This window comes from Pelobates fuscus, chromosome 8 (assembly GCF_036172605.1).
Source record: "Pelobates fuscus isolate aPelFus1 chromosome 8, aPelFus1.pri, whole genome shotgun sequence".
In the NCBI taxonomy this organism is placed as follows: Eukaryota; Metazoa; Chordata; class Amphibia; order Anura; family Pelobatidae; genus Pelobates; species Pelobates fuscus.
In genome coordinates, this window is record NC_086324.1 from 175,173,788 (window position 1) to 175,198,705 (window position 24,918).

At 39.0% G+C, this 24,918-nt stretch overlaps 1 protein-coding gene across 1 annotated transcript in view; it reads left to right on the forward strand.

The window, feature by feature from the left end:
• Positions 1-6,105: 6,105 nt before the first annotated feature.
• The window catches only part of LOC134571042 (uncharacterized), a 41,977-nt gene continuing 23,164 nt past the window's right edge, over positions 6,106-24,918 (forward strand). Inside the window, exons 1-5 of the mRNA XM_063429084.1 lie at positions 6,106-6,142; positions 15,275-15,377; positions 15,942-15,975; positions 20,569-20,624; positions 22,972-23,035. Of these exons, the coding sequence (XP_063285154.1) occupies positions 15,284-15,377; positions 15,942-15,975; positions 20,569-20,624; positions 22,972-23,035 (248 nt within the window). The 5' untranslated portion in view covers positions 6,106-6,142; positions 15,275-15,283. The remainder of the gene's footprint in view (positions 6,143-15,274; positions 15,378-15,941; positions 15,976-20,568; positions 20,625-22,971; positions 23,036-24,918) is intronic.

Consider the following 24,918-nt stretch of genomic DNA (forward strand, 5'->3'; position numbering starts at 1 on the left):
GGAGAGCAAGGGGTACTGAGTACCGGCAAAGCACCCCAATAATGCCATGCCTTCCTAGAGAGGTACTGGCAATGCACCCCAATAATGCCATGCCTTCCTAGAGAAGTACTGGCAATGCACCCCAATAATGCCATGCCTTCCTAGAAAGGTACTGGCAATGCACCCCAATAATGCCATGCCTTCCTAGAAAGGTACTGGCAATGTACCCTAATAACACCATGCATTCAGAGAGAATTACTGACAATAATATGAAGTACACCAATATTTCCATTGAAGTCCACACACGTTAGTGAAATACTGAAATATTGAGAGAGGTACTGGCATTGCACCTCAATAATACAAGGGGGCACTGCTACTTGAAATGCACCCCAATAATACAGGGGGGCACTGCTACTGGCAATGCACCTTAATCATACTGTGTACATTGGGGGAGCAGGGATTCTCTAAATATACCCCATTTATACCACTGTGACTTTCTATGCTGTGGGTAGCAAGGACTCCAGTAACCGGTCATCCATTCACTCCGCAAGAATAAAATACAGCAGAAATATTTGTAGGTTTCTTTTTCAGGGAAACTCACTCCGTGCAGACACATTGAATTCAGGAGCTTGTTTCTCTCATAGTAACCCGGCAGCTGTGGGTTAAAGTGTTTTATCACAGTATTAGTTAGTCATTTTATATAATAGAGTCTTGTATAACGCTTTATTTACCAATCTGAATAGCACTCCATGTCTGTTATCCAGGTTCATTTAATCTAACAATCATACACATTTCTGGGTAATTCGTTTACCGCCATTAAGTAGCTGTTAAACGATGTAATGGCGGCCGTGGTATGTTGGTATTAACCTTGGGTAGGGTTACCTAAAATCTCGGTATCCCTATCATCCCATTGTAAAGCGCTGCGGAATTTGATTGTGCTATATAAATATCATAATAATAATAATAATAATAATAATAATTATAATAATAATAATAATAATAATTATAATGGGGCGAAGGAAAATTATGGATGTTGTTAATACATTGTATGTAACAAGTTTGGTGTGTTTGATTGGAGACACTTTCAATAAATATGCTGTGTTTTGAAATAATGTAATATAACTACATAATTATCTTCACATTTCTGTTCTATCTATCTATCTATTTATCTATCTTATATCTCTATCTCTTTCTCTCTCTATCTTTATATATATATGTCTATGTTTGATTAAAGTTTGTTACAATGTTATAAAAATCCTTTTAGCTATTTTTTTATAGGTTTAAAGTCAGACATAGGGTCGGCATGAAGGAAACATGCAATAAATTAAATATCAGACTTTTTTCAATGACCCGTTGTAAGAGTGTAGCGATCAACAAGAATTTTGTATTAGTTTCCATGGTGCCCAATTCATATTCAGAACATTGTGCCAGAATTCTCGTTGTACCGATTGTCAGGGAGCAGAGGTGTATCAGCAGTTTACAGGTGAAGTAAAAAATAAATGTAGCATAGGATAGAAAAATAGTATAATATTACTAAATAGAGATAAAGTATAGCACAAACAGGGATTATCAGTAAATTATAAACTGTCAGGATTAGTGAGTTATGGTTAGTGTTATAGATAGGAGATGGGTTAGTTTAGGGTTACCGTTAAGGAAAGTGTTTGGTTAATGTCATGGCTAGTGGTAGTGTGTTATGGTTAGTGTTATAGATAGGAGTAGGGTTAGTTGGAGGGTTATCGTTAAAGGACCACTCTAGGCACCCAGACCACTTCAGCTTAATGAGGTGGTCTGGGTGCCAGGTCCTTCTAGGGTTAACCCATTTTTTCATAAACATAGCAGTTTCAGAGAAACTGCTATGTTTATGAATGGGTTAAGCCTTCCCCCTATGTCCTCTAGTGGCTGTCTCATTGACAGCCGCTAGAGGCGTTTGCGTGATTCTCACTGTGAAAATCACAGTGAGAGCACGCAAACGTCCATAGGAAAGCATTATTAATGCTTTCCTATGTGACCGGCTGAATGCGCGTGCAGCTCTTGCCGCGCGTGCGAATTCAGCCGACGGGGAGGAGAAGAGGAAGATCGGAGGAGGAGAGCAGGAGGAGATCTCTCCGCCCAGCGCTGGAAAAAGGTAAGATTTAACCCCTTTCCACTTTCCAGAGCCGGGCGGGAGGGGGTCCCTGAGGGTGGGGGCACCCTCAGGGCACTCTAGTGCCAGGAAAACGAGTATGTTTTCCTGGCACTAGAGTGGTCCTTTAAGGAAAGTGTTAGGTTAATGTCATGGCTCGTTTTAGTGTGTTATGGTTAGTGTTAGATAGGAGTAGGGTTATTGTTAAGGATAGTGTTGGGTTAATGTAATGGTTAGTTGTAGTGAGTTATGGTTAGTGTTATAGATAGGAGTAGGGTTAGTTTAGCTTTATCGTTAAGGATAGTGTTAGGTTAATGTAATGGTTAGTTGCAGTGTGTTATGGTTAGTGTTATAGATAGGAGTAGGGTTAGTTTAGCTTTATCGTTAAGGATAGTGTTAGGTTAATGTAATGGTTAGTTGCAGTGTGTTATGGTTAGTGTTATAGATAGGAGTAGGGAATAGATAGGAGTAAGGGAATACAAACTGTCATCCCAATGCCAAACAGGGGAATTCCTTCACAGTGAAGTAGCATATTGTTATACTGTGATCAATACATCCTACAGAGCTGCAAAAGGAGGTTTGACCCTCGATATAATAAAGTGGCAACCTGTGCGTGTGCAGACCCATAACTTGATTTTGTTGCCCCATTTAAACAGGATTCTAAGACTTGGATTTTTTTTATTTTTTTCATCTGGTCAAGACACCCCTGGGTTATTAAAGATTTATAATAAATATTATTATTATTATTATAGTAAAATAATAATTAAGTTAAAAGTCTGTGAACAATGAAAGCAAAGCTGCTTGTCACCAGCTTTATGGAGAGGAAATTCAGTAACTCACGGAGGTGACTTAGGCCTATGACTAAGCACTCCAAAGCATGAAATGTGGAAGGTTTCATTCACAGCGGGGGATTGGTCATGTTGCATGTAACTCTTTATACATGTCTGCGTGGAGTCCTAGTCAGTTGCCCGAGACCTCCATTAAGGTATTGCACTTCTGGTTTGGTAATAGTATTCTCGATCAGAGTGTAAACTTGTTGTTAAATGAATTGTTCCTGTTTTGTGGTCACAATGGTTCTTCTCATGGCATGAAATCAGTCCAGTGGTTATTAAAAGGGTTTCAAGCACCAACGCTCTATTTCCTAGAAGGACAGAGGGTGAATTATGCTTTGTTACTGGACCTGATGGGCAACCTTTGACCCACTGTCCCATTCCATCCCAATCCCTTTTATAATTGTAGAAGTTGCTGCCACCAGCCCCAACACAAAGGTTGGCACATTAACTCAAAGATTTCTATCCCTGGACCCTGAACAATTCCTGCCGCCTCCCTCCTGCAGTACTGCGCCAATAGAGCGCCCATTGTACCTAGCACTGCATTCAATCAGCTAGCAATGGTGATAGGAAGCTGCAGTCACTGTAAACTTGTGTCTCGGGGATCAATTCCCCTCCTGCCCCCCTCGCCAGCACTTCCATGCTGCAGGAAATGTGATGTTAGACTGATTGTCCTCCTGGGGATATGTCGCTGGGCAGACTGGCCCTACTGGAAATGTATTGATCCTGTCTCTAATCCAGTAACAGGAATACATATCTCCATGTTATCCATATCACGGTGTATTATTTGTGCACACACATTTGTTTTAGTGCTGGGGAGACAAGATGCAGGTCGGAAGTGTTTTTTTATAAACCGTTTGCAGCTGGTATACTCCTGGAGATAATATCTTTATTTGCTGTTTGACTCAATCTGTGTAACATGAGTGAGTTTATGTGTTCTGAAGGAAGTGGCACTCAAGCGGTGTGTATCATGAACACAGGAGATTGATGTGGTTCTAAAAGCATGAGAACCTTGACATGAGCAATGAGAGTTTGAGAACAACGTTTAACTTCTTTACATCAACTGTGTTTATACTTATATATCATTTACACGAGTATGTATTTACCCTCGTCATTCCTCAATTGGACAGGGAAGCATGGTTTAAATGTATTCACCGTCTGCTACTTCACTCTGCAAAGCCCGTTATTGGTTCCCATCCTACCAACTATCAGATTCAAACTCCCGATTCTGACATGTGAAGATCTCCTGTCTTCTGGTCCAGATCTGCACCCTTTATTATTATTATTATTATTATTATTATTATTATTATTATTATGATGATATTTATAGAGCGCCATCAAATTCTGCAGCGCTTTACAATGGGTGGACGAACAGACATGTAGTTGTAACCAGACAAGTTGGACGTACAGAAACAGAGGGGTTGAGGGCCCTGCTCAATGAGCTTTCATGCTAGAGGGAGTTGGTTAAAATGACACAAAAAGGTAAGGATAGTATTAGACTAGTGACAGTTGCAGAAGAGGAATCAGTTGGGAGCCATTAACAGTTTAATTGATACGCTTTATGAAGAAGTGGGTTTTTAATGATTTTTTGAAGGAGTGGAGACTGGGTGAGCATCTAACGAGTTCCACAGGAACGGTGCAGCCCTCGAGAAATCTTGAAGGCGAGCATCAGAGGTGGGAGTACAGACAGAAGATAGACGTAAGTCTTCAGCAGATCGTAAGGGCCTAGACGGGACATACTTGTGTATAAGGGAGGATAGATAGGTGGGAGCAGCATTATGTAGAGATTTGAAAGCAAGAACCAGAATTTTAAATTGAGCTCTATATTTTATAGGAAGCCAATGTAGGGACTGACAGAAGGGTGAGGCATGGGAGGTGCGGGCAGTCAGGAAGATGAACCTCGCTGCCGCATTCATTATGGACTGTAACGGTGCAAGTTTGGAGCACGTAAGACCACTGAGAAGCGAGAAAGGCCAGTGGAATGGACCAACACCTCAGTCGCATCTGGCGTTAAGTAGGGGCGGATGCGCGCCATGTTTTTGAGATGGAAATGACAGGATTTGGCGATAGACTGAACATGAGGCTTGAAGGAGAGGTCGGAGTCAAAGGGAGACAGACACAGGAGTAACAACACTTGAGGGAGGAAAGACCAGAATTTCACCCTATACAAAGTATACTCCTTCAACTCTCTGACATCCTTCCTCTGCTATTACCAAGATGTTTCCTAAGCTGTCCTAAGGGATACACTAACATGTGATAATTCTCTTCCTTCTCAACCTGAAAATTGCTAATTGTTTTATCAGTGCCAACATTTGTAGCTTCATATTATCTGAATTTAACCAATACCTGGTACACTTCCTTAACTCGTAGTCAGTTACACATCTCAACAATCTGTATCCCTATTAAATTATAGCTGGGTACCAAAAAGATTTTGGTGAGACCAAACATGATAAAACTTCCCACAGTGCAAATACAAAAAATGACTGTTATCCATTGCCTGCCTGTCTCAAGTTGGACTTTGAGAGGTCCTTCTTGGGCACAGGTTGCACTCCCAATCTAATGTGTTGTATCTATGTGTTTGTATCGAGTTTCTGTTATCCCAACCTCTGCTCAATGTATCCAATGCCAAGTGGACAGAATCACAAATTAAATGAGAATATTTTTTATCAACTCTCAACAGAAAAAAAATGTTTTGCTTATACTACTCCAAATGGGCAATATAGATCAAATAATATACTGACAAATTAACTGTAAGTTATACTACTAGACAATCCTTCAGATTTGTATTAGTCAGTTTATTATATAATGGTGAGAGAGTTAGAGAGAACTGATTAGAACTGGAATTAAAAGCACAGAAAATTTACTTTTTTCAGGAGGGTAATACGGTTTATAACCACAAATAATATATGGTGATTTCTTTATTACACATTTTAATGATACTCGGTTTATAGACCTCTGAAAGAACTCAGGTTCACTATTAAGTCTATGTTTTTTTTAAGATCAATCTTTTTTTTTTAACAGAATGGAATCATTTCTGATTGTGATTGAAACAAATGAAGTCAATCACTTTGGTTCAATAAAAAGTGTAAATAGCTACACCGCTGCTGATATCAGTTATGCTTACTAATTAGTTTATACATCCATGATATCACAGCTTGCAGCCCGGCTTTGACATGTAACTGATCCCAGCCCTCGATTCTGTTTTCCTGGAGTAAGTGTAAGCAATGAGCAACGCTAGGAAAATACCAGATATAAGCCTGCAAGTTATGGTTCCAAATAGTGACATTTCTTCGTTGTTATATCTGTGTATGTGCTAATCTAAATTCCCCCAGGATTTACTGGAAGAGCTGTGCAAACACAGTGTTTCATTTGACAACAGGGAAGAGCTGGCGAAGGAGTCAGGGGGGGGGGGGGGGGGGGATTGGAGAAAATTTAGACTGCAGCCTTACACCACCATTTCTCTACTGATGGTATGGACTGTTTGCTGACACAGTGCTCCTGGCTGGAAAGAGACAACGGGCAGGAATTGTGCAGAACATGAATGATATTACAGAAGTGAATGAGTTAATGTAACCTTTCTGTACTTGGTTTAGTACCACATTTAAATGTAAGCTCACCTGCCAAGTTAAGGCAAACCTCTTAGTTGAGCCCTACACTAACACGTCACCTTGCTGCTCCCAGATAAAATGCTATATCTCTAATGAGATGGAAAGGGGTGTGTTTATTATCCTTCCCCAATTATTAACCCATTATAGGGTATACACAGCAGAGTAACATAGCTGTATTACACCATACCCTTTATCATGGTAAAGTTATCTGCACATGATCCCAATGTGCATATTCAAATAAAGCTACATAGTCTTTTGGGAAAGTGCACAAGTAACCTTCTGGTTTTGTTTTACATATATGAGAGCTCGTGAATACTATAGCCATTGCTGCTGCCCAAGAGTAGTGGGAGTTTGAACACTGGAGTTTTCTGTGTGCTTGATACAGAAATATGAAAAATGGTAAAAGGGGATGGAATGGGGTGTGAAGTTACATTGGTTTGATCACAAAAAAACTGGTCGCTTGTACGTACCCCCAGACCAAACGCTGCCCGTCATTAGCATTCGGAAACATTGCTCGTAATAATTACCGTTTCAGGGATATTTACTCTCTCAGGGATATTTTAGGGATTACCATTTCGGGGATATCTACTCTCACAGACTGATTTAGATTAATGATGAATTTTTATACAAAGTGTGTTTTGTGTTCTTTTGAAATCACGGATGGTGATCGATAGTTAGTAAATTGCATGACATACTGAAGCAGTGCATAGTCGATGCCCTAACCAAGAGTAATCCATGGGTTTTGCTCTCAGCGATCATATTTCTGCATGAGAATTGCTTGAATTATGCTCAATCCCTAACCATAGCAGAGAGCAGCTTCTCACTGCGGCTATTAGTGCTGAGATCAGCGTCATTCATGCTGCAGTGAGTTTCGGCGTCCCTGCGGCCTAGCTCCTGCACATTGACACTTAGTGTTAGAAGATCTCTGAGCAAGAGCAGACTCTGTTACTGTGAAACATACGCGGAGAGTTTGCATGCTTTTCTGAGTACAGCACAGCTTTTAGTAGGAGAAACGCACAGAATAAAAGTCATAGCATAATTTATTATGGCTATCGCGAGGTGCTGAGGACCAGGCTAAATGTATTTTTCAAGCAAAAAACACGTATCTAACTTTGCACAAAAAATGAGATTTTCAAAGAGTTCTAATCAGAGCTATTACTTGTTTAATGCTCTCTTCCATTGATAAGCCATGCAGATATATTTTGTCGGATAATGCCTGGTCGCTAAATATTCTCACGCGACCTTTCTGCAAAGTGTGGCTGAGAATATCCACAAATCTCTCTGAACGTCTTGGTTTAGCAAGTTACCAAAATGCAGCTGATGTGTCTTTGTACTTTGCAGCCCAACGTGGCTGAACATTCATTTGGGTAACCACTAGAGCAGGCGTGGGCCATGCAGCCTGCACAGAGCTCTGAGAGCTAGGAGGTAGGTTCCTTCTGATGTTTGCAGCATCAGCACAATGCGTCCCACAGTATAACATACAATGTATACAACAGTGAGTTTACTATATGCAAAGCATTGGTGTCTTTCCAACACCGATGGCAAATTAATGATATAATAAATAAAAGGACTCTCAGGCCTCTATACACAGCGAGATGTAATAAATTGGCAACTGACTGTACTAGAAACAGTAGTAAAGGGTCAGCGCTGATAGAACAAACTGGGAAAAGTGAAATTAGGGCAGCTGTCCTCCAAAAGGAAGGGAATCCCTCTATCCCTATAGTAGGGAGGCACGTACAAAATATACAAAGTGTAGAGAATTAGCGCCACTCTAAAAAGACACTGGTGAGAATATTATAACCAACATAGGATGCCTTAAATAGGTCTACAATAGATAGATGCACTTAAAAAATGGGATACAATGAGACCTAAAATACAAAAAAATACTCAATGCAAAAGTAGCCAAAACACCTTTATTAACACAATAGTAAAACAAATTAAAGTAAACAATTGTTAATAAAGGTATTTTGAGGACTTTTAATTTGTTTTGCTATTGTGTTAATAAAGGTATTTTGGCTACTTTTACATTGAGTGTGCCATTTTACTCGTTTTACTCTGTTATTATTATTTTATTATTTTATTGCCTATTATCCTGATTTTACTCCCAATAAGAACTACTCAAGAAATCCTTAGGTGGGGATTATTCCACCCACGCCCTATCCATAGAGCAGTTTGTCTGCTCGGGCAAATGTGAGTAATATTCTCTTATTTATTCTTCTGGTTGATTTTATACAGTGAGCGCTAGTGTTGTTTCTTTTTATTTTTTGGTCCACACATCATTGAAACCATTCTTCACGTATCCCATAAGTGGGGATTGTACCACTGTACGCCTTTCATACTAGAGCTGGTTTAAAGCTCGATAAAACGTGAGTAGGACCATATATATTTGTATTCTTATTTTTATATTTTCTGGACATACTGCACCGTTATCCTCTTCTTCTTTTTATTTGTTAATATTCTATTTATCTTATTTTATATTTATTTGTATTTTAGGTCTCATTGTATCCAATTTTTTAAGTGCATCTATCTATTGTAGACCTATTTAAGGCATCTTATGGTGGTTATAATATTCTCACCAGTGTCTTTTTAGAGTGGCGCTAATCCTCTACACTTTTTTATATTTTGTAATTGACTTTACTAGCATGTGGCTAATTATAACCAAGCTGGGAAAACATTGTATGAAAAGGTGAAATAGCAAAATAGATGAGTTTATAGGACCGAGCAGCTTTAAATACAATTATTTAAAGAACAAATGTCTCCTACCCAGGCACTTCAGCTCTAGAGAAGAAATATATATGAATACAGTATTTCCGATTAAAATTCTTATGACTCCCAGTCACTGGTAGCTGTCCGCAATGACCTAAGAATACATTGTTACTGCCAGAGCATGGATCTTAAATGCAGAACATGTTCGGAACCTATCTGGGCCTATTCGTTAAACTACACGTTCTAAAGTGAGCATTGGCAAGCTTAAGAGAAATCCCCCATTAAACTGAGCTGGAGATATTAATGTTATGTGAAATCAGGGATTATATCATTTTAATATGTGTATTTCACCTCACAGATAAATACTGTCGAAGTGGGTGCCCATAATTACACCTAGCATGGGAACATTTATCTATACATTATAGGTATCAGAAATGAGATGTAGTATTTTACTGGTAACAGGAAACGTCAAAGAGGATTAACCTTATCTTTGTAACCATGCAAGCTAGTAATGTGATTTTTATCCAGCTTTTAAATCGAAGAACATACTGTATATAAAAATTGCAACTATCATACAGTTAATGTGGTAAAAACCTTAATTATTCAGCCACTAGTTACTGTAGTTTATTCTGAAATTTTACATTTTTTTCTGCTTGTTTGTGATTTATCTCAAACAATAAGAAGAGGAATATTTCTGTGGTGGGTGACAAAATCGTAAGGCCGAAATAGTTTGATTTGAAAAAAAAAATTCAGTTGCAAAAGTTTTAACAATTGTGTTATTTTAGATTTCAATTTGTTTTCAATTTGCTCAATTCACATTTTGGTGAATATATTGCATTTTTTAATGTGAGATGTATGCCTCTCCCCATCTTAACTATGCAATGTAGTAAATAGGGTATACATATGATTTATCTAGATTTAGATGCTGAATTACAGAAATAATACAAAATCTCTTCTTGAAATGTTGAATCGATGCATTCAGCTCTGATATCTTAGCCTGCTCTAAGTAGGAATACGCCATATTCTCTAGAATGTTGAATTTAATGTTTGTGCTGCGTAGGGTGCAATATCACAGTTTGTTGCTGTATCATATGCACGTCTTCTACAAACACCAGGATTGATTATTTTCATCTTGACCTGAGTTCTTTCAGAGGTCTGTAACATGAGTAGCATTAAAATGTGTAATAAAGAAATCATAATTTATTATTCATGGTTATAAACGGTATTACCCTCCAGACAGCAGTAAACATTCTGTGCTTTTAATTCCAGTTCTCATCAGTTCTCTCTAACTCTCTCACCATTATATAATAAACTGACTAATAAAATCTGAAGGATTGTCTAGTAGTAGAATTTACAGTTAATTTGTCAGTATATTATTTGATCTATGAAACAAAAAACAAAGTATATACACTAAAGAACTGTGGATAGCCCCAGGTGAACTTCACAACCACCTATAAGAATATATAGCAAACAAACAAAGTGGAAACCACCCAGAATACGTATAAATGTTGAAATAATGATGCAGATCAAATGTCCTTAAATCGAATCTGTGTACATTACACAGATTCGATTTAAGGACATTTGATCTGCATCAGGTTGTCCCACTTTATTTCAACATTTATACGTATTCTGGGTGGTTTCCACTTTGTTTGTTTGCTATTATTTGATCTGTATTGCCCATTTGGAGTAGTATAAGCAAACCTTTTTCCTGTTGAAAGATGATAGACATTTTCATTCCATGTGTGATTTATTTTTAAAACTGCATTTTTCTGAAACAAAAAAATAAAGGGATGATAATTCACAAGTAATGCCATTTTAAAAAAAGTTTTGAAAAATTGTTAAATTGCACAGTATATATATATATATATTTTCAATTGTATTCTGTTATTGACGAATTTTGATTTACTGAAGCATGTAAATATATATTTTAGGCAGATTATTGCACATTGTTTTACAACAAACATGAATCAAAATGTAACAGTTTTTTGCTAATGTTTGTTTTTTGTATTGAATTTATATAATGATAAAAATTTCCATTCACTATTGCTGAATGTTAATTGTAAATCAAAAAATCTAAAAACAACATTGAAAACGTTGGGTACAATTTTCTAAATGCTGGCTCCATTTTGTATTTTGGGTATTAATTGGTTATAATTTGGAGTTTAGCTAGTAGACCTTATGGTTTTATTGAATTTAAAGTGAATTTCACATTTCTGACCAGAATGGATCAATTGGAAGCACAATGTCTGACTTTACTAATTCTGCTATTTTGAATTGACATTTCCTCTTATTTCTGCGTCTTTATGATTGAAATCACAGATAGTTCCCACGGAAATTTTATATATTTATTTTTTTTTGCAGCCAGAAAATAACTTTTCACATTGAATGATTCTCGAGGGTGGGGAGTTAATAAAAATTTAGCAGTAAAACTACAGAAAATAAATAATTAAACAAAAATAGGAAAAGCAGAATTAACAACTGATATATTTTACTTTTTTTTCTGAGGAGGATACATTTTCATTTTACTTTCCTGTAGGTGAAATCCTCCTTATTCTCATTAAAAGTTCCATCAGAATTTTACACAATCTAAACTGTGGCCTTTCAATGGCTTCTCATAACAGCTTTGCTGAAAACGTTTGATGGTAATTCTAATCCGTGCATGGACTGATTAAGGTGGTTCATTAATTCTGCAATGTTTTACCAGGAAGGATATGTCGAGGATGCTCTCATTCTCTAGTAGATACGTCCTGGTGATACAATAATATGTAACTTAGATATTATGTTATTTTAAACACAAGCCGTGTGGGTTTCTGACTTCTAGAAACATTTAAAGCTTTGTTAATCAACAACTGTTTTTAATTTTATAACAAATTACTTTTATTGTTTAGGAACCCAGAATGTAATACAAATTCATTTAAACAGTTAGTGACATGGGGTGTTTCCTTTGCTGAGAACTGTGAAGATATTAATAGAGAATTCTGTTAAATATTCACCAAAGAAGCCATTAAAAAATAAAATTTTGATCTAAAATGTGTCTTTTGTTTCCTAGCAACACATTAAAGGGACACTCCAGGCACCCAGATCACTTCTGCCCACTGGACAGCCACTACTAGACAGCCACTAGAGGGCACTTCCAGGTTTATAGCACAGATTTTCATTGCTTTCCTACGGGGAGGTCTAATGCGCGTGCGCGGCATTGCCGCGCATGCGCATTAGGTCTCCCCCGTCACCGGCCGCGCATGGGCATGCGCATAAGGTCTCCCCCGTCACCGGGCGCGCATGCGCAATAGGTCTCCCCCGCCGGATGACGTCAGCGGGGGAGGAGCGTGGGCGAACCCTGAACCAGCGCCGAGGGACATCGGCACTGGATACAGTTAAGTCACTGAAGGGGTTTTAACCCCTTCAGCAACCTGGGATGGGGGATGGGAGGGAGAGGGGACCAGCAGTTCCAGGAAAACGGTTTGTTTTCCTGGCACTGGAGAGTCCCTTTAAGGTTGAAATATCATTTCTATGCAGGTGACAGCTCCTTGTTACCTCACCCAGTAACTGTTAGTGAATAGCTCACCAAACATTGAGATTTGTTTCATTACTAACTGCCATCCAGCTGAACTTGGGCTGACCAATTAATCGCATGAATTCCCAAAATCCGAGACAAAATGTATCCAAACCACGAATTGCACAATCTATGAGCGTGTTCATTTTAATTTGTGATTCAGAATCCTGTCCGTGGCGGCAAAAAAAAAATGATTGTTGGCTGTGAGACAGTCACTAAATGTTGATTTTTTTCACAGATCAAATGAGAAGTGACCAATAGAGGTAGAAAAATGGAGGAACAGTTAAAATATACATATTTATACATTTATAAATTATGTATTTATTAAATATATTTGATATAAATATCGAAACATACACCCGTCCGTGTGCTGCAATAAATATTTATGATTTTGATAATATGTATATATTTTGATGCACACCGATTGCCCAATTTATGTGCCCTTTTAGTTCACCTGATTCATTTCATCGCTAATAGAATTCAGACAAGATGAACCACCATGTGGCCTGTTCAGTGTTTTTTTTTTTTGCCAGGCACAAGTCTATAGCTTACTTGGATGGCAAGTGCAAATAAAAACTGTACTTACCTCCGCTTCTGTGTTCTGGGCAACATCATCACCCCCTGTACAACTGCAGGGAAAGTGTGTACAGCGCTATACAGCCATGCACACAGCTTTATAAGGGTTAGATGCATTCTCTGGCCGGACTAGGACAGCAAGTATACAATATAAACTAATAAGTAACAATTACATGTTTTAGGACTTTTTTTTATTTTATTTGATGTTACACACAGCTAACTATTTTTTTAATCTTGTGCAAAAACCACATGTGATAGTTATGATTTAACACATTTGTGACTTAAGTGAGTGAAGTGATGATTATTTGAATCATTTTGTTTGAATCATTAGTTCCTCTTTATGTGTAAATTAAACTGCAATGTAAGTTGATCAGATTCCTAAACCATAGTTTTTCATTAACGCTTTTAATAAGCATATTTCAATCTCTCTGTATTTAACGTACCGGCACTAATTCTGAAGTTGTCAGAGGCTGTCTGCTGAGTATTGACTTTTGAGCGCCCTGTCCCCTCCAACCTAATACAAACATTGGTTTCCCCAAAGTAAAAAGGAAATAGTCATAAAACCTAGTGAAACATGTTAAACACCAGGTAACTATTAAACTAAAATAGGGTTTTATTTCTATCAATGTATTAAGAATGTGTTTACTAGACTGCAACATATTAGATATGTATAATATAATAGTAAAATAATAACTCCACTATTTAGTCCGTTTCTAGCACGCAGCACTGCAAAGCTAGCATACTATACGTCGTCGATATATCAAGAGGAAGTCGCTCTGTTGTCTGATGCTTGTGGCTCATCCTTCAGCTATTGAGGTTCGTAGGCATTTATGGCTAGACAGACATTAGGATACAGGTGCAGAAATGATCTCTTCCGCCACAAGCATGGGGAGGGGATTATGGGTGAAAGTAACACCCAAACCGAAACTGAAATGACAGCAGCTTCACTAAATAAATTTCAGGTCTGGTTATTTTTCTGCTAATTGAGGAGAAGGTCAGTGGGGCATGTTAATACTTCTACGAATCCAGTTAAAATAGTGCAAAATAGTTTTTTTGTTGAACAGTATAGCGTTAAGAATAAAAACACTATAGTGTATCAGCCACCATAGGGCCAGTACTGCCATGATTAAAAAATTTGATTCACTTACCTTTCAGCCCTTGCCGTGCCGGTCTCCTTGGTGAAGCTCCAACTCTTTGGCTGAGATCCTCAATGTTGATGATCTCAGCCAACCCAATGCTTTCCCTTAGGTATTTTATTAATTATATAAATAGTAAAATGAGTCTGCTCAACAATCCTATTTATGTTATCATCAAAATAATGTAGGTATAAATGTGATGAGTCAAAAACGTTAAAACTTGTATTGAAACTCAAACTGAGAACTCAAATTGGGAACTCGTATTGGGAACTCGTATCGGGAACTCGGATTGGGAGTTTGAACTGGGAACTCGCATTGGGAACTTGAATTGGGAACTAAGATTGGGAACTCAGATTAGGAATATGTGTTGGTCTCAATAAATTTTGTGCTAATGGTTATATCATTTCTGTTTTAGACATATAAATACCAATAATGTGCACATCTTAAATTGCATTTTATTTTCTAAAATTCAGTGTGGTTTAGATTTATTGTGGATCTGAGATTTGAGTGATCTCTGTCTGTTTGTCTGTCTGTCTACAAGATTCTAAAGATGGCCTTGGTAATGGACAATGGAAAGATGTAGGAATATTTGGCTGTGTCCTTGTTGATAAATGTTAAAGGATTTCTTTAGATAAAAAGTTGTTGCATGTAAAGGAAAATGTTTCTGCTCTTGTTTTCTGTGTCACATATTCTGTATATAAAGTTCTCCCCAGTCCGATAGTGCTTTTAGCCTGGACTAATTTACTTTATTTCCTGTCTTCCAGGCAGGAGACATGGAACCTCTAGATATTCCAGTTGCCACGTGGGCTTTTCTCATGTTCATCCCTGTCACCGTGCTCTGCATTTTCTGCAAAAAGAAGAAACCAAGTAAAAAAAATCACTGACATTTTTTATTAGGTTTTTTTCATGACTGTGAACTGCTGTCTTTCTTCAGTGTAAATTCTAAAAGTTTGAAATGATAGTGGATCCGTCATTATAGTGGAAGTGTCCCTCTTTGTATATTTGATATGTTATGAGGTGTGCATGTACGTGTTCTCTCCAAAGGAGATAATGACTTGTTCTAGTTGTGTGTAGTGTGTGCATGCTGTGTGCATGCTGTGTGCATCTTGAATGACATCACTGGCCCAGGGTCAGTCTTATAGCCACGATGTTTGTTTTAAAGTCTCTGTATTATAAGCCTCCCTAGGACCAGCGAGCACCCAGCTTGTGCCATGACTTGTACAATGATGAATGCTGGAATTCTCTGTGTATTCTGTTAATTATCTAGGGGCTGGAATGACAGTGTATGTAAACATTGCTAAGCTAATGGTTTCATTTACTATAAAGTTGATCCACCATTTTTTGAAGTGATATCTGCGACAGGTCTAATAATGCCCACCTTTCTAATCCATTTCGTGACCGCCTCTAAATGACTGTCTGTCTCTCTTGCAGCTCGGATACAGCAGACGTTCGAATGTGTTTACAAGTAAGTTTATTGACTAATTCCTATGAGATGATTTACCAGAATTTAGTAACATTTCATACATTCTCCATTCAATGGTTGAGATTACTGATATATAACAAACAGAATGCAGATACAGCTGGAAATCAGAGATAAACAGCAAATGGTGTGATATTGTTAATAAAACAGAGTGTGCATCACTATGAATGCACTCACACGATTGGAAAAAATCAAGCACTTCACGTGCCTCCCCTGATGTATCAAGAGGGAGCTGCTCTGTTGTCCGATGCTTGTGGCTCATCCTTCAGCTATTGAGGAAAATCATGGGTACAAACTTTCAGTAAAAATATAAAACAATAAAGGACCAACATAAAAACATCCCAAATATAGTAAACAAACAAATACTTATTACCTTCCCACCCAAGCCCATTAGCTCTTCTGTGGGTTCCAAAGCTTCCATCTGATGGGCATTGCTTTAATTCTCTCCACCTTATTACACACCCGCAGCCAAAGTTAACCACCAATCCATCGATCAAGGACTTCTACCCTCTCCGACTTGCTAACCAGAATCCAGACTAAGTGTCTTTTACTTTTAACTGGTGGCTATTTCCACATGCTGTTGCAAGATCCCTGCCTAGGAATATTTCTTGTGATCCTGTCTTTTTTTTTTCATTTAGAAAGTCAAACTCTTCTTCTAATCTCTATATTCTGGAATATACACGGGATCTCATTTTTCTTGCCAAAGGCATGGTCAGATTAAACAAAAATAATAACGTTTTCCTGGGAAAATATGCACTGCATACTAGAATTGGGGATGTCCCTGTCCCCAAATCCCTTATAAGAAAACTGTGACCAAAACAACTTCTCAATGTGGCCCCTAAAAAAGCTGGAGAATCTGTACAACCCGCTCTGAGCTCTAACTCATAAAGAGTAGATAGAAGTCTAAACAGAATCTAGGTAGATGTTAGAAGAGGAACGTCATGACGTCATACTGCAAAATAGTTTGAGGGAAAGGAAACTCTATTGGCTGATGCTAACTGCATCATTTACCTACTACCCTACATTACTCTGTTCCTCTTTCCATATGGTCCCATTCTACATTACTCTGTAGGTCTTTCCATTTGGTCCCATTCTACATTACTCTGTAGCTCTTTCCATGTTGTCCCATTCTACATTACTCTGTAGCTCTTTCCATATTGTCCCATTCTACATTACTCTGTACCTCTTTCCATGTTGTCCCATTCTACATTACTCTGTAGCTCTTTCCATATTGTCCCATTCTACATTACTCTGTACCTCTTTCCATGTTGTCCTATTCTACATTACTCCGTACCTCTTTCCATATTGTCCCAGTCTACATTACTCTGTACCTCTTTCCATATTGTCCCAGTCTACATTACTCTGTACCTCTTTCCATATTGTCCCAGTCTACATTACTCTGTACCTCTTTCCATATTGTCCCAGTCTACATTACTCTGTACCTCTTTCCATATTGTCCCAGTCTACATTACTCTGTACCTCTTTCCATATTGTCCCAGTCTACATTACTCTGTACCTCTTTCCATATTGTCCCATTCTACATTACTCTGTACCTCTTTCCATATTGTCCCATTCTACATTTCTCCGTACCTCTTTCCATATTGTCCCATTCTACATTACTCTGTACCTCCTTCCACATGGTCCTATTCTACGTTACTCTGTACCTCTTTCCATATTGTCCCATTCTACGTTACTCTGTACCTCTTTCCATATTGTCCCATTCTACGTTACTCTGTACCTCTTTCCATATTGTCTCATTCTACATTACTCTGTACCTCTTTCCATATTGTCCCGTTCTACATTACTCTGTACCTCTTTCCATATTGTCCCGTTCTACATTACTCTGTACCTCTTTCCATATTGTCCCAGTCTACATTACTCTGTACCTCTTTCCATATGGTCCCATTCTACATTACTCTATACCTCTTTCCATATTGTCCCATTCTACATTACTCCGTACCTCTTTCCATATTGTCCCATTCTACATTACTCTGTACCTCTTTCCATATTGTCCCAGTCTACATTACTCTGTACCTCTTTCCATATTGTCCCATTCTACATTACTCTGTAGCTCTTTCCACATTGTCCCATTCTACATTACTCTGTACCTCTTTCCATATTGTCCCATTCTACATTACTCTTACTCTGTACCTCTTTCCATACTCACCTAGTGTCTCCAGAATTTCTACCCTACTTTCTGTCCTTCTGTAACAGCACCCCCAGGCATAAAAGGGGTTAAACCACCATATAGTAGATCTTTCCTTCCAGAGACACAGGCACAGCTACTGTAGACACCAAGCCACCAAACCGGACAAGCATATGAATGCCGTAAACAGCGAACCGGAACCATGATGTAAACAGCCAAATAGGAAAAACCATACGAATAGGTTTACACTCCTAGACGTCAAACTGGAACAGCATACAATAAATCCCCCCAAGAACGAGACAAGGCTCCGTTTTGAGGGTCAAGCAGTGAACAGCCAGAGCTGTGGGTTTATTGTTCTTATATACACATTAGTACCACCCACAGGGTTTTGGAAAACAACCAATAAACACATACAATACACTCAGACACTCCCACACAAAATCCTCCCCTCTGCCTGTGATACAATTACCTTACACAATGGGTAATGTAATTATCACAGGCAGAGAAATACAGTTTTTCCACATTATTCATAACTTTAAAAGTATGCATTACATTCACATAAAACTTACATTTTCAGAATCAGCATACTCCAAATACAAACATACGTCAAAAATCATACAAATTGGTCCAGTGGTTCAAGAGATAGATCGTAGTCCTTTGTGACCAACTGAAGCATGGCTTTTCTGCCCAAAACCAGTTCCACAGAGTCTTCTATCCTGGAGAAAATTGGGAAGTAATCCAATTATCGCCAATTACAGAGGCAAAACTCCATTGAACACATGGCAGCAAAAGACAATAAAAAAAATAAAAATATATAACTGTGCAGCCATTGCATAAAACAGGTACATTCAACATATCCCCAGATAGCTCAGATCTGAGCGCACATTATTACTGAATGGCGCTCAGATCACATACATACAGTTCAATTGCCATGGAGCCAAAGTCTTTCCCATAGTCTTTCATTATACGAATGGGCTCCATGGCATAGCTATCTGGGGTATCACCGCTCAAACAGGGCAAGCACCGAATGACCCGGCTTTCGTGTCTTTGCAGGGGAAAATCAAGCGTTTCCACATGGGGCCATAGTCTAAAGGCAGCAGGCGGGCAACCAGGCTCCTCCAATGCAATGTGGCGAGATTGGTCTCGTCACACCTTCTTTACATCCCCTCCCCCCCCCCCCCCCCCCATGTCTATACATTGGTATCCTTTCTTTGTATACCAGTGACCATCTGTTAGTATTTTATTTACCCTCCCCAAATCCTGCAGGCTGCAAGAATGTGTGATTCTATCTGCCCTCCATATCCTGAATTCCCCTTTAAGAACTATGTGTTAGTACTCTATTGGATGATCTAATAAGGGGCATGAATAATCCTAATTTCATATACTGTTGTGTGTTACAATTAAATGTGTTGTCCTTTTGAATCAGCAACGTGTGTGTGTTCAATTGGGCTTCCCAGTACTGCAGAGGTACAGACGAAACCAGCGATTGATACATTAATAGGAGTCCATGGCAAGCAAGCACTTTTAAGGAATTCTTCACCAACCTAACACTATCCCTGCTCCGTATTGCAGCTCAGACATGACAGTGAAGAGTCCTGAGAAGGACTCTGACTCCCATGCAGGGGTGGCTGTTCAGTGTGGGCAATAACTGCACTATTTTGTCGAAGCTGGGGGGACGACAATTGCCCTGTTGCCCCCTCCCCCTGATCCACTACTGATATGAGGATACACTTATTATATGTGGTGATAAAAATGTTGTCTTAGATAATAATTTAATGATTACGCTTATTTCCAAAAATGCAACGGATAAGTTGGCTATTTCATCTCTTGTTACCCATTTCACATACCCTGAAATATCTGTAAAATATTGGTTGTTGTCACAATCATGTAATATTACACCCTGTATTGTGTTACTTATCCTTCTCCTTCCCTTTTTTTCTTTAATTGTTTATTTTGTTTAAAATTGTTCTGAAAAATGTTTAATACAAATCATTTGAAAAGAAAATTCCCCTCAAAAGTGCCATAGAAATGTTCTGACATAGCAATATCCACGTTCAATACATTGGATACATTATTGGTACCCCGCTGCTAGAGCCCATCACAGGGTGATGTACGCATGCTCAGGGTGAGCCCTTTTTACTGGCGAGAAGTGGCTGCTATGGAGACACCTGATACGGTTTGTTTTTTCTGTGAATTACCAGCTAGTAACTCATCTTTCAGTGGTCGGTATCTTGGGCGGCCAGTCAGTAAAATGGAACCCTGTTAGTAAGTATTAGCTGCTACAAGCTAGCCCGGAAATGAACACTCAGAATCCCACTAATTTCCCTCTAATAAATAAAGCATAATGTCTATCACATCTACATCTGACTAAACCTTCACGTGTTGTTAGTTATGTTCACTGGATTCATTTTCATGGACCCTTTGTTTTTCAGGGATAATTTTACCAAACCACCATCTAGCAGTTTCATAGTGATTAGTGGGTCACACTGTAAGTAAATCTTTGTATAATTCTCACTTATCTATTGCAACGTGTCTTTGATGGGGAGGAAATTATGTGATATTTAAATCAAATAGCTCGAGGCTAACTACTATTTCAGAGAGGTGGGAGAATCCATATATTGTTCAGTAATGAAAACGCCTGAATTATTTTAGAGATATTTATTGTTAATTGAAGGGTTGAGTAATTTTCATTGTCTGCTTTCTCCTGAATCACACAGAATTAATTATATATATATATTAATATTATTATTTATAAAGCGCCAACAAGTTCCGCAGAACAGAGGGATTGAGGGCCCTGCTCAATGAGTTTACATGTTAGAGGGAGTGGGGTATAGTGACACAGTAACAGAGGGATTGAGGGTCTGCTCAGTGAGTTTACATGTTAGAGGGAGGGGGGTATAGTGACACAGTAACAGAGGGATTGAGGGCCCTGCTCAGTGAGTTTACATGTTAGAGGGAGTGGGGTATAGTGACACAGTAACAGAGGGATTGAGGCCCTGCTCAGTGAGCTTACATGCTAGAGGGAGTGGGGTATAGTGACACAGGAACAGAGGTATTGAGGGCCTGCTCAGTGAGTTTACATGTTAGAGGGAGTGCAGTATAGTGACAGTAACAGAGGGATTGAGGCCCTGCTCAGTGAGTTTACATGTTAGAGGGAGTGGGGTATAGTGACACAGGAACAGAGGGATTGAGGGCCTGCTCAGTGAGCTTACATGTTAGAGGGAGTGGGGTATAGTGACACAGGAACAGAGGGATTGAGGGCCTGCTCAGTGAGCTTACATGTTAGAGGGAGAGGGGTATAGTGACACAGTAACAGAGGGATTGAGGGCCTGCTCAGTGAGTTTACATGTTAGAGGGAGTGGGGTATAGTGACACAGTAACAGAGGGATTGAGGGCCCTGCTCAGTGAGTTTACATGTTAGAGGGAGTGGGGTATAGTGACACAGTAACAGAGGGATTCAGGGCCCTGCTCAGTGAGGTTACATGTTAGAGGGAGTGGGGAATAGTGACAGTAACAGAGGGATTGAGGGTCCTGCTCAGTGAGTTTAGATGTTAGAGGGAATGGGGTATAGTGACACAGTAACAGAGGGATTGAGGGCCCTGCTCAGTTAGTTTACATGTTAGAGGGAGTGGGGTATAGTGACACAGTAACAGAGGGATTGAGGGCCTGCTCAGTGAGTTTACATGTTAGAGGGAGTGGGGTATAGTGACACAGTAACAGAGGGATTGAGGCCCTGATCAGTGAGTTTACATGTTAGAGGGAGTGGGGTATAGTGAAACAGTAACAGAGGGGTTGAGGCCCTGCTCAGTGAGTTTACATGTTAGAGGGAGTGGGGTATAGTGACACAGTAACAGAGGGATTGAGGCCCTGATCAGTGAGTTTACGTGCTAGAGGGAGTGGGGTATAGTGACACAGTAACAGAGGGATTGAGGGCCCTGCTCAGTGAGTTTACATGTTAGAGGGAGTGGGGTATAGTGAAACAGTAACAGAGGGGTTGAGGCCCTGCTCAGTGAGTTTACATGCTAGAGGGAGTGGGGTATAGTGACACAGTAACAGAGGGATTGAGGGCCTGCTCAGTGAGTTTACATGTTAGAGGGAGTGGGGTATAGTGACACAGTAACAGAGGGATTGAGGCCCTGATCAGTGAGTTTACATGTTAGAGGGAGTGGGGTATAGTGAAACAGTAACAGAGGGGTTGAGGCCCTGCTCAGTGAGTTTACATGTTAGAGGGAGTGGGGTATAGTGACACAGTAACAGAGGGATTGAGGCCCTGATCAGTGAGTTTACGTGCTTGAGGGAGTGGGGTATAGTGACACAGTAACAGAGGGATTGAGGGCCCTGCTCAGTGAGTTTACATGTTAGAGGGAGTGGGGTATAGTGACAGTAACAGAGGGATTGAGGGCCTGCTCAGTGAGTTTACGTGCTAGAGGGAGTGGGGTATAGTGACACAGTAACAGAGGGATTGAGGGCCTGCTCAGTGAGTTTACATGTTAGAGGGAGTGGGGTATAGTGACACAGTAACAGAGGGATTGAGGGTCCTGCTCAGTGAGTTTACATGTTAGAGGGAGTGGGGTATAGTGACAGTAACAGAGGGATTGAGGGCCTGCTCAGTGAGTTTACGTGCTAGAGGGAGTGGGGTATAGTGACACAGTAACAGAGGGATTGAGGGCCTGCTCAGTGAGTTTACATGTTAGAGGGAGTGGGGTATAGTGACACAAAGGGTAAGGGTATGGTAGAAAACTAGGTTGCTAAAATATATATATTAAGGGTTTATTTAACTTTCTCTCCAAACATTAATTGCGTTTGATCAGATCTTTACTTGTTATTTTGGACAGATCCACAGAGGACCTTAACCTCTCCGAGCATTGTATCTCAGAGGGACCTTTTTCTTGATATACCGTGAGTATCGCCTTATTAAGGGAGCCAAATCTGCTGCCTTTTCATTTTAATACACAACTTGTTCTACATTGATAAGTAACAGGAAACCCAATACAATATTGCAATTCCTGTTATTAAGTAAGCTATTCTTTAACATTCGCACCCCGAGTAGGTGACTTTATATCAAGATACTCATTTATGGAACTGAGTATACCAGCTATCTTTAAAACGTAGCCACAAATACAACTGCAGAGAGTAAAATGTATATAATGTTTGCTCTCATAAATTAGTGGTTATGGTGCCTGGAGTATTTGGGGGTAGTCCTTCCAGTGTTGGTTACATTCGGTAGTCAGACACAAGCCAAGCCAAATCCCTCTCAAGTTGAAGAGTTGGACTGTAGGTGGTGGAGGACCATCTTGTTTACGTCAAAGATTTGAAATAAGGACCTTGTTTATCTGTTTTGAACTCTTGAGTTTCAATTTCCTTCCATAAATTAATATTATTGTAACTTTTATCCTAAGCTAGAAAATGGGCTAACATACAGGCTTTGTGTAATGCAAAGATATCTGGGAATCACAGATCTCCATTCTTCCTTAATTTCTTAAGAATTCTCTGTGAAATTCTAGGTTTCTGATTTGCCCATATAAACCTAGAAATAATAGATTGAAAGGAACTGTATGACTTCCTCTAACTGGGATTGTTCTGAACAGATAATGACAGCTTTGGGAGTAGGTACGCTGTAGTTGATTCAATTTTCCCTGTCCAGGATAACTCGATTCTGTTACATTTTATAAGATGGGTTCTGAAGTTTTCCAGGATACTTAAATAATTACAGTCAATCAATTCATCAAGAGATGATCTTCACTCCCAAATATTCTATAGTTCTCTGATCCCAGTTAAACTTATACAAAGATTTGAGATGAGCTTTTTCTAAGGAGGATAACCCAAATGTCAAGATTAGTGATGTCCCGAACGGTTCGCTGGCGAATAGTTCCTGGCGAACATCGGTTGTTCGTGTTCGCCACGGCGGGCGAACATATGCGATGTTCGGTCCGCCCCCTATTCGTCATCATTGAGTAAACTTTGACCCTGTACCTCACAGTCAGCAGACACATTCCAGCCAATCAGCAGCAAACCCTCCCTCCCCGACCCTCCCACCTCCTGGATAGCATCCATTTTAGATTCATTCGGAAGCTTCATTCAGTTTTTTGTTTTTATTATTATTATTATTATTATTATTTTATTTATAATTTTTTTTAAATTCTAAATGCAAAACATTGTTATACAGGGGAATATTCACTAAATACCAAACATTGTTATATAGGGGAATATTCACTAAATACCAAACATTGTTATACAGGGGAATATTCACTAAATACCAAACATTGTTATACAGGGGAATATTCACTAAATGCCAAACATTGTTATACAGGGGAATATTCACTAAATGCCAAACATTGTTATATAGGGGAATATTCACTAAATACCAAACATTGTTATACAGGGGAATATTGACGAAATGCCAAACATTGTTATATAGGGGAATATTCACTAAATACCAAACATTGTTATACAGGGGAATATTCACTAAATGCCAAACATTGTTATACAGGGTAATATTCACTAAATGCCAAACATTGTTATATAGGGGAATATTCACTAAATACCAAACATTGTTGTACAGGGGAATATTCACGAAATGCCAAACATTGTTATACAGGGGAATATTCACTAAATACCAAACATTGTTATAAAGGGGAATATGCACTAAATACCAAACATTGTTATATAGGGGAATATTCACTAAATGCCAAACATTATTATATAGGGGAATATTCACTAAATGCCAAACATTGTTACATAGGGGAATATTCACTAAATACCAAACATTGTTATACAGGGGA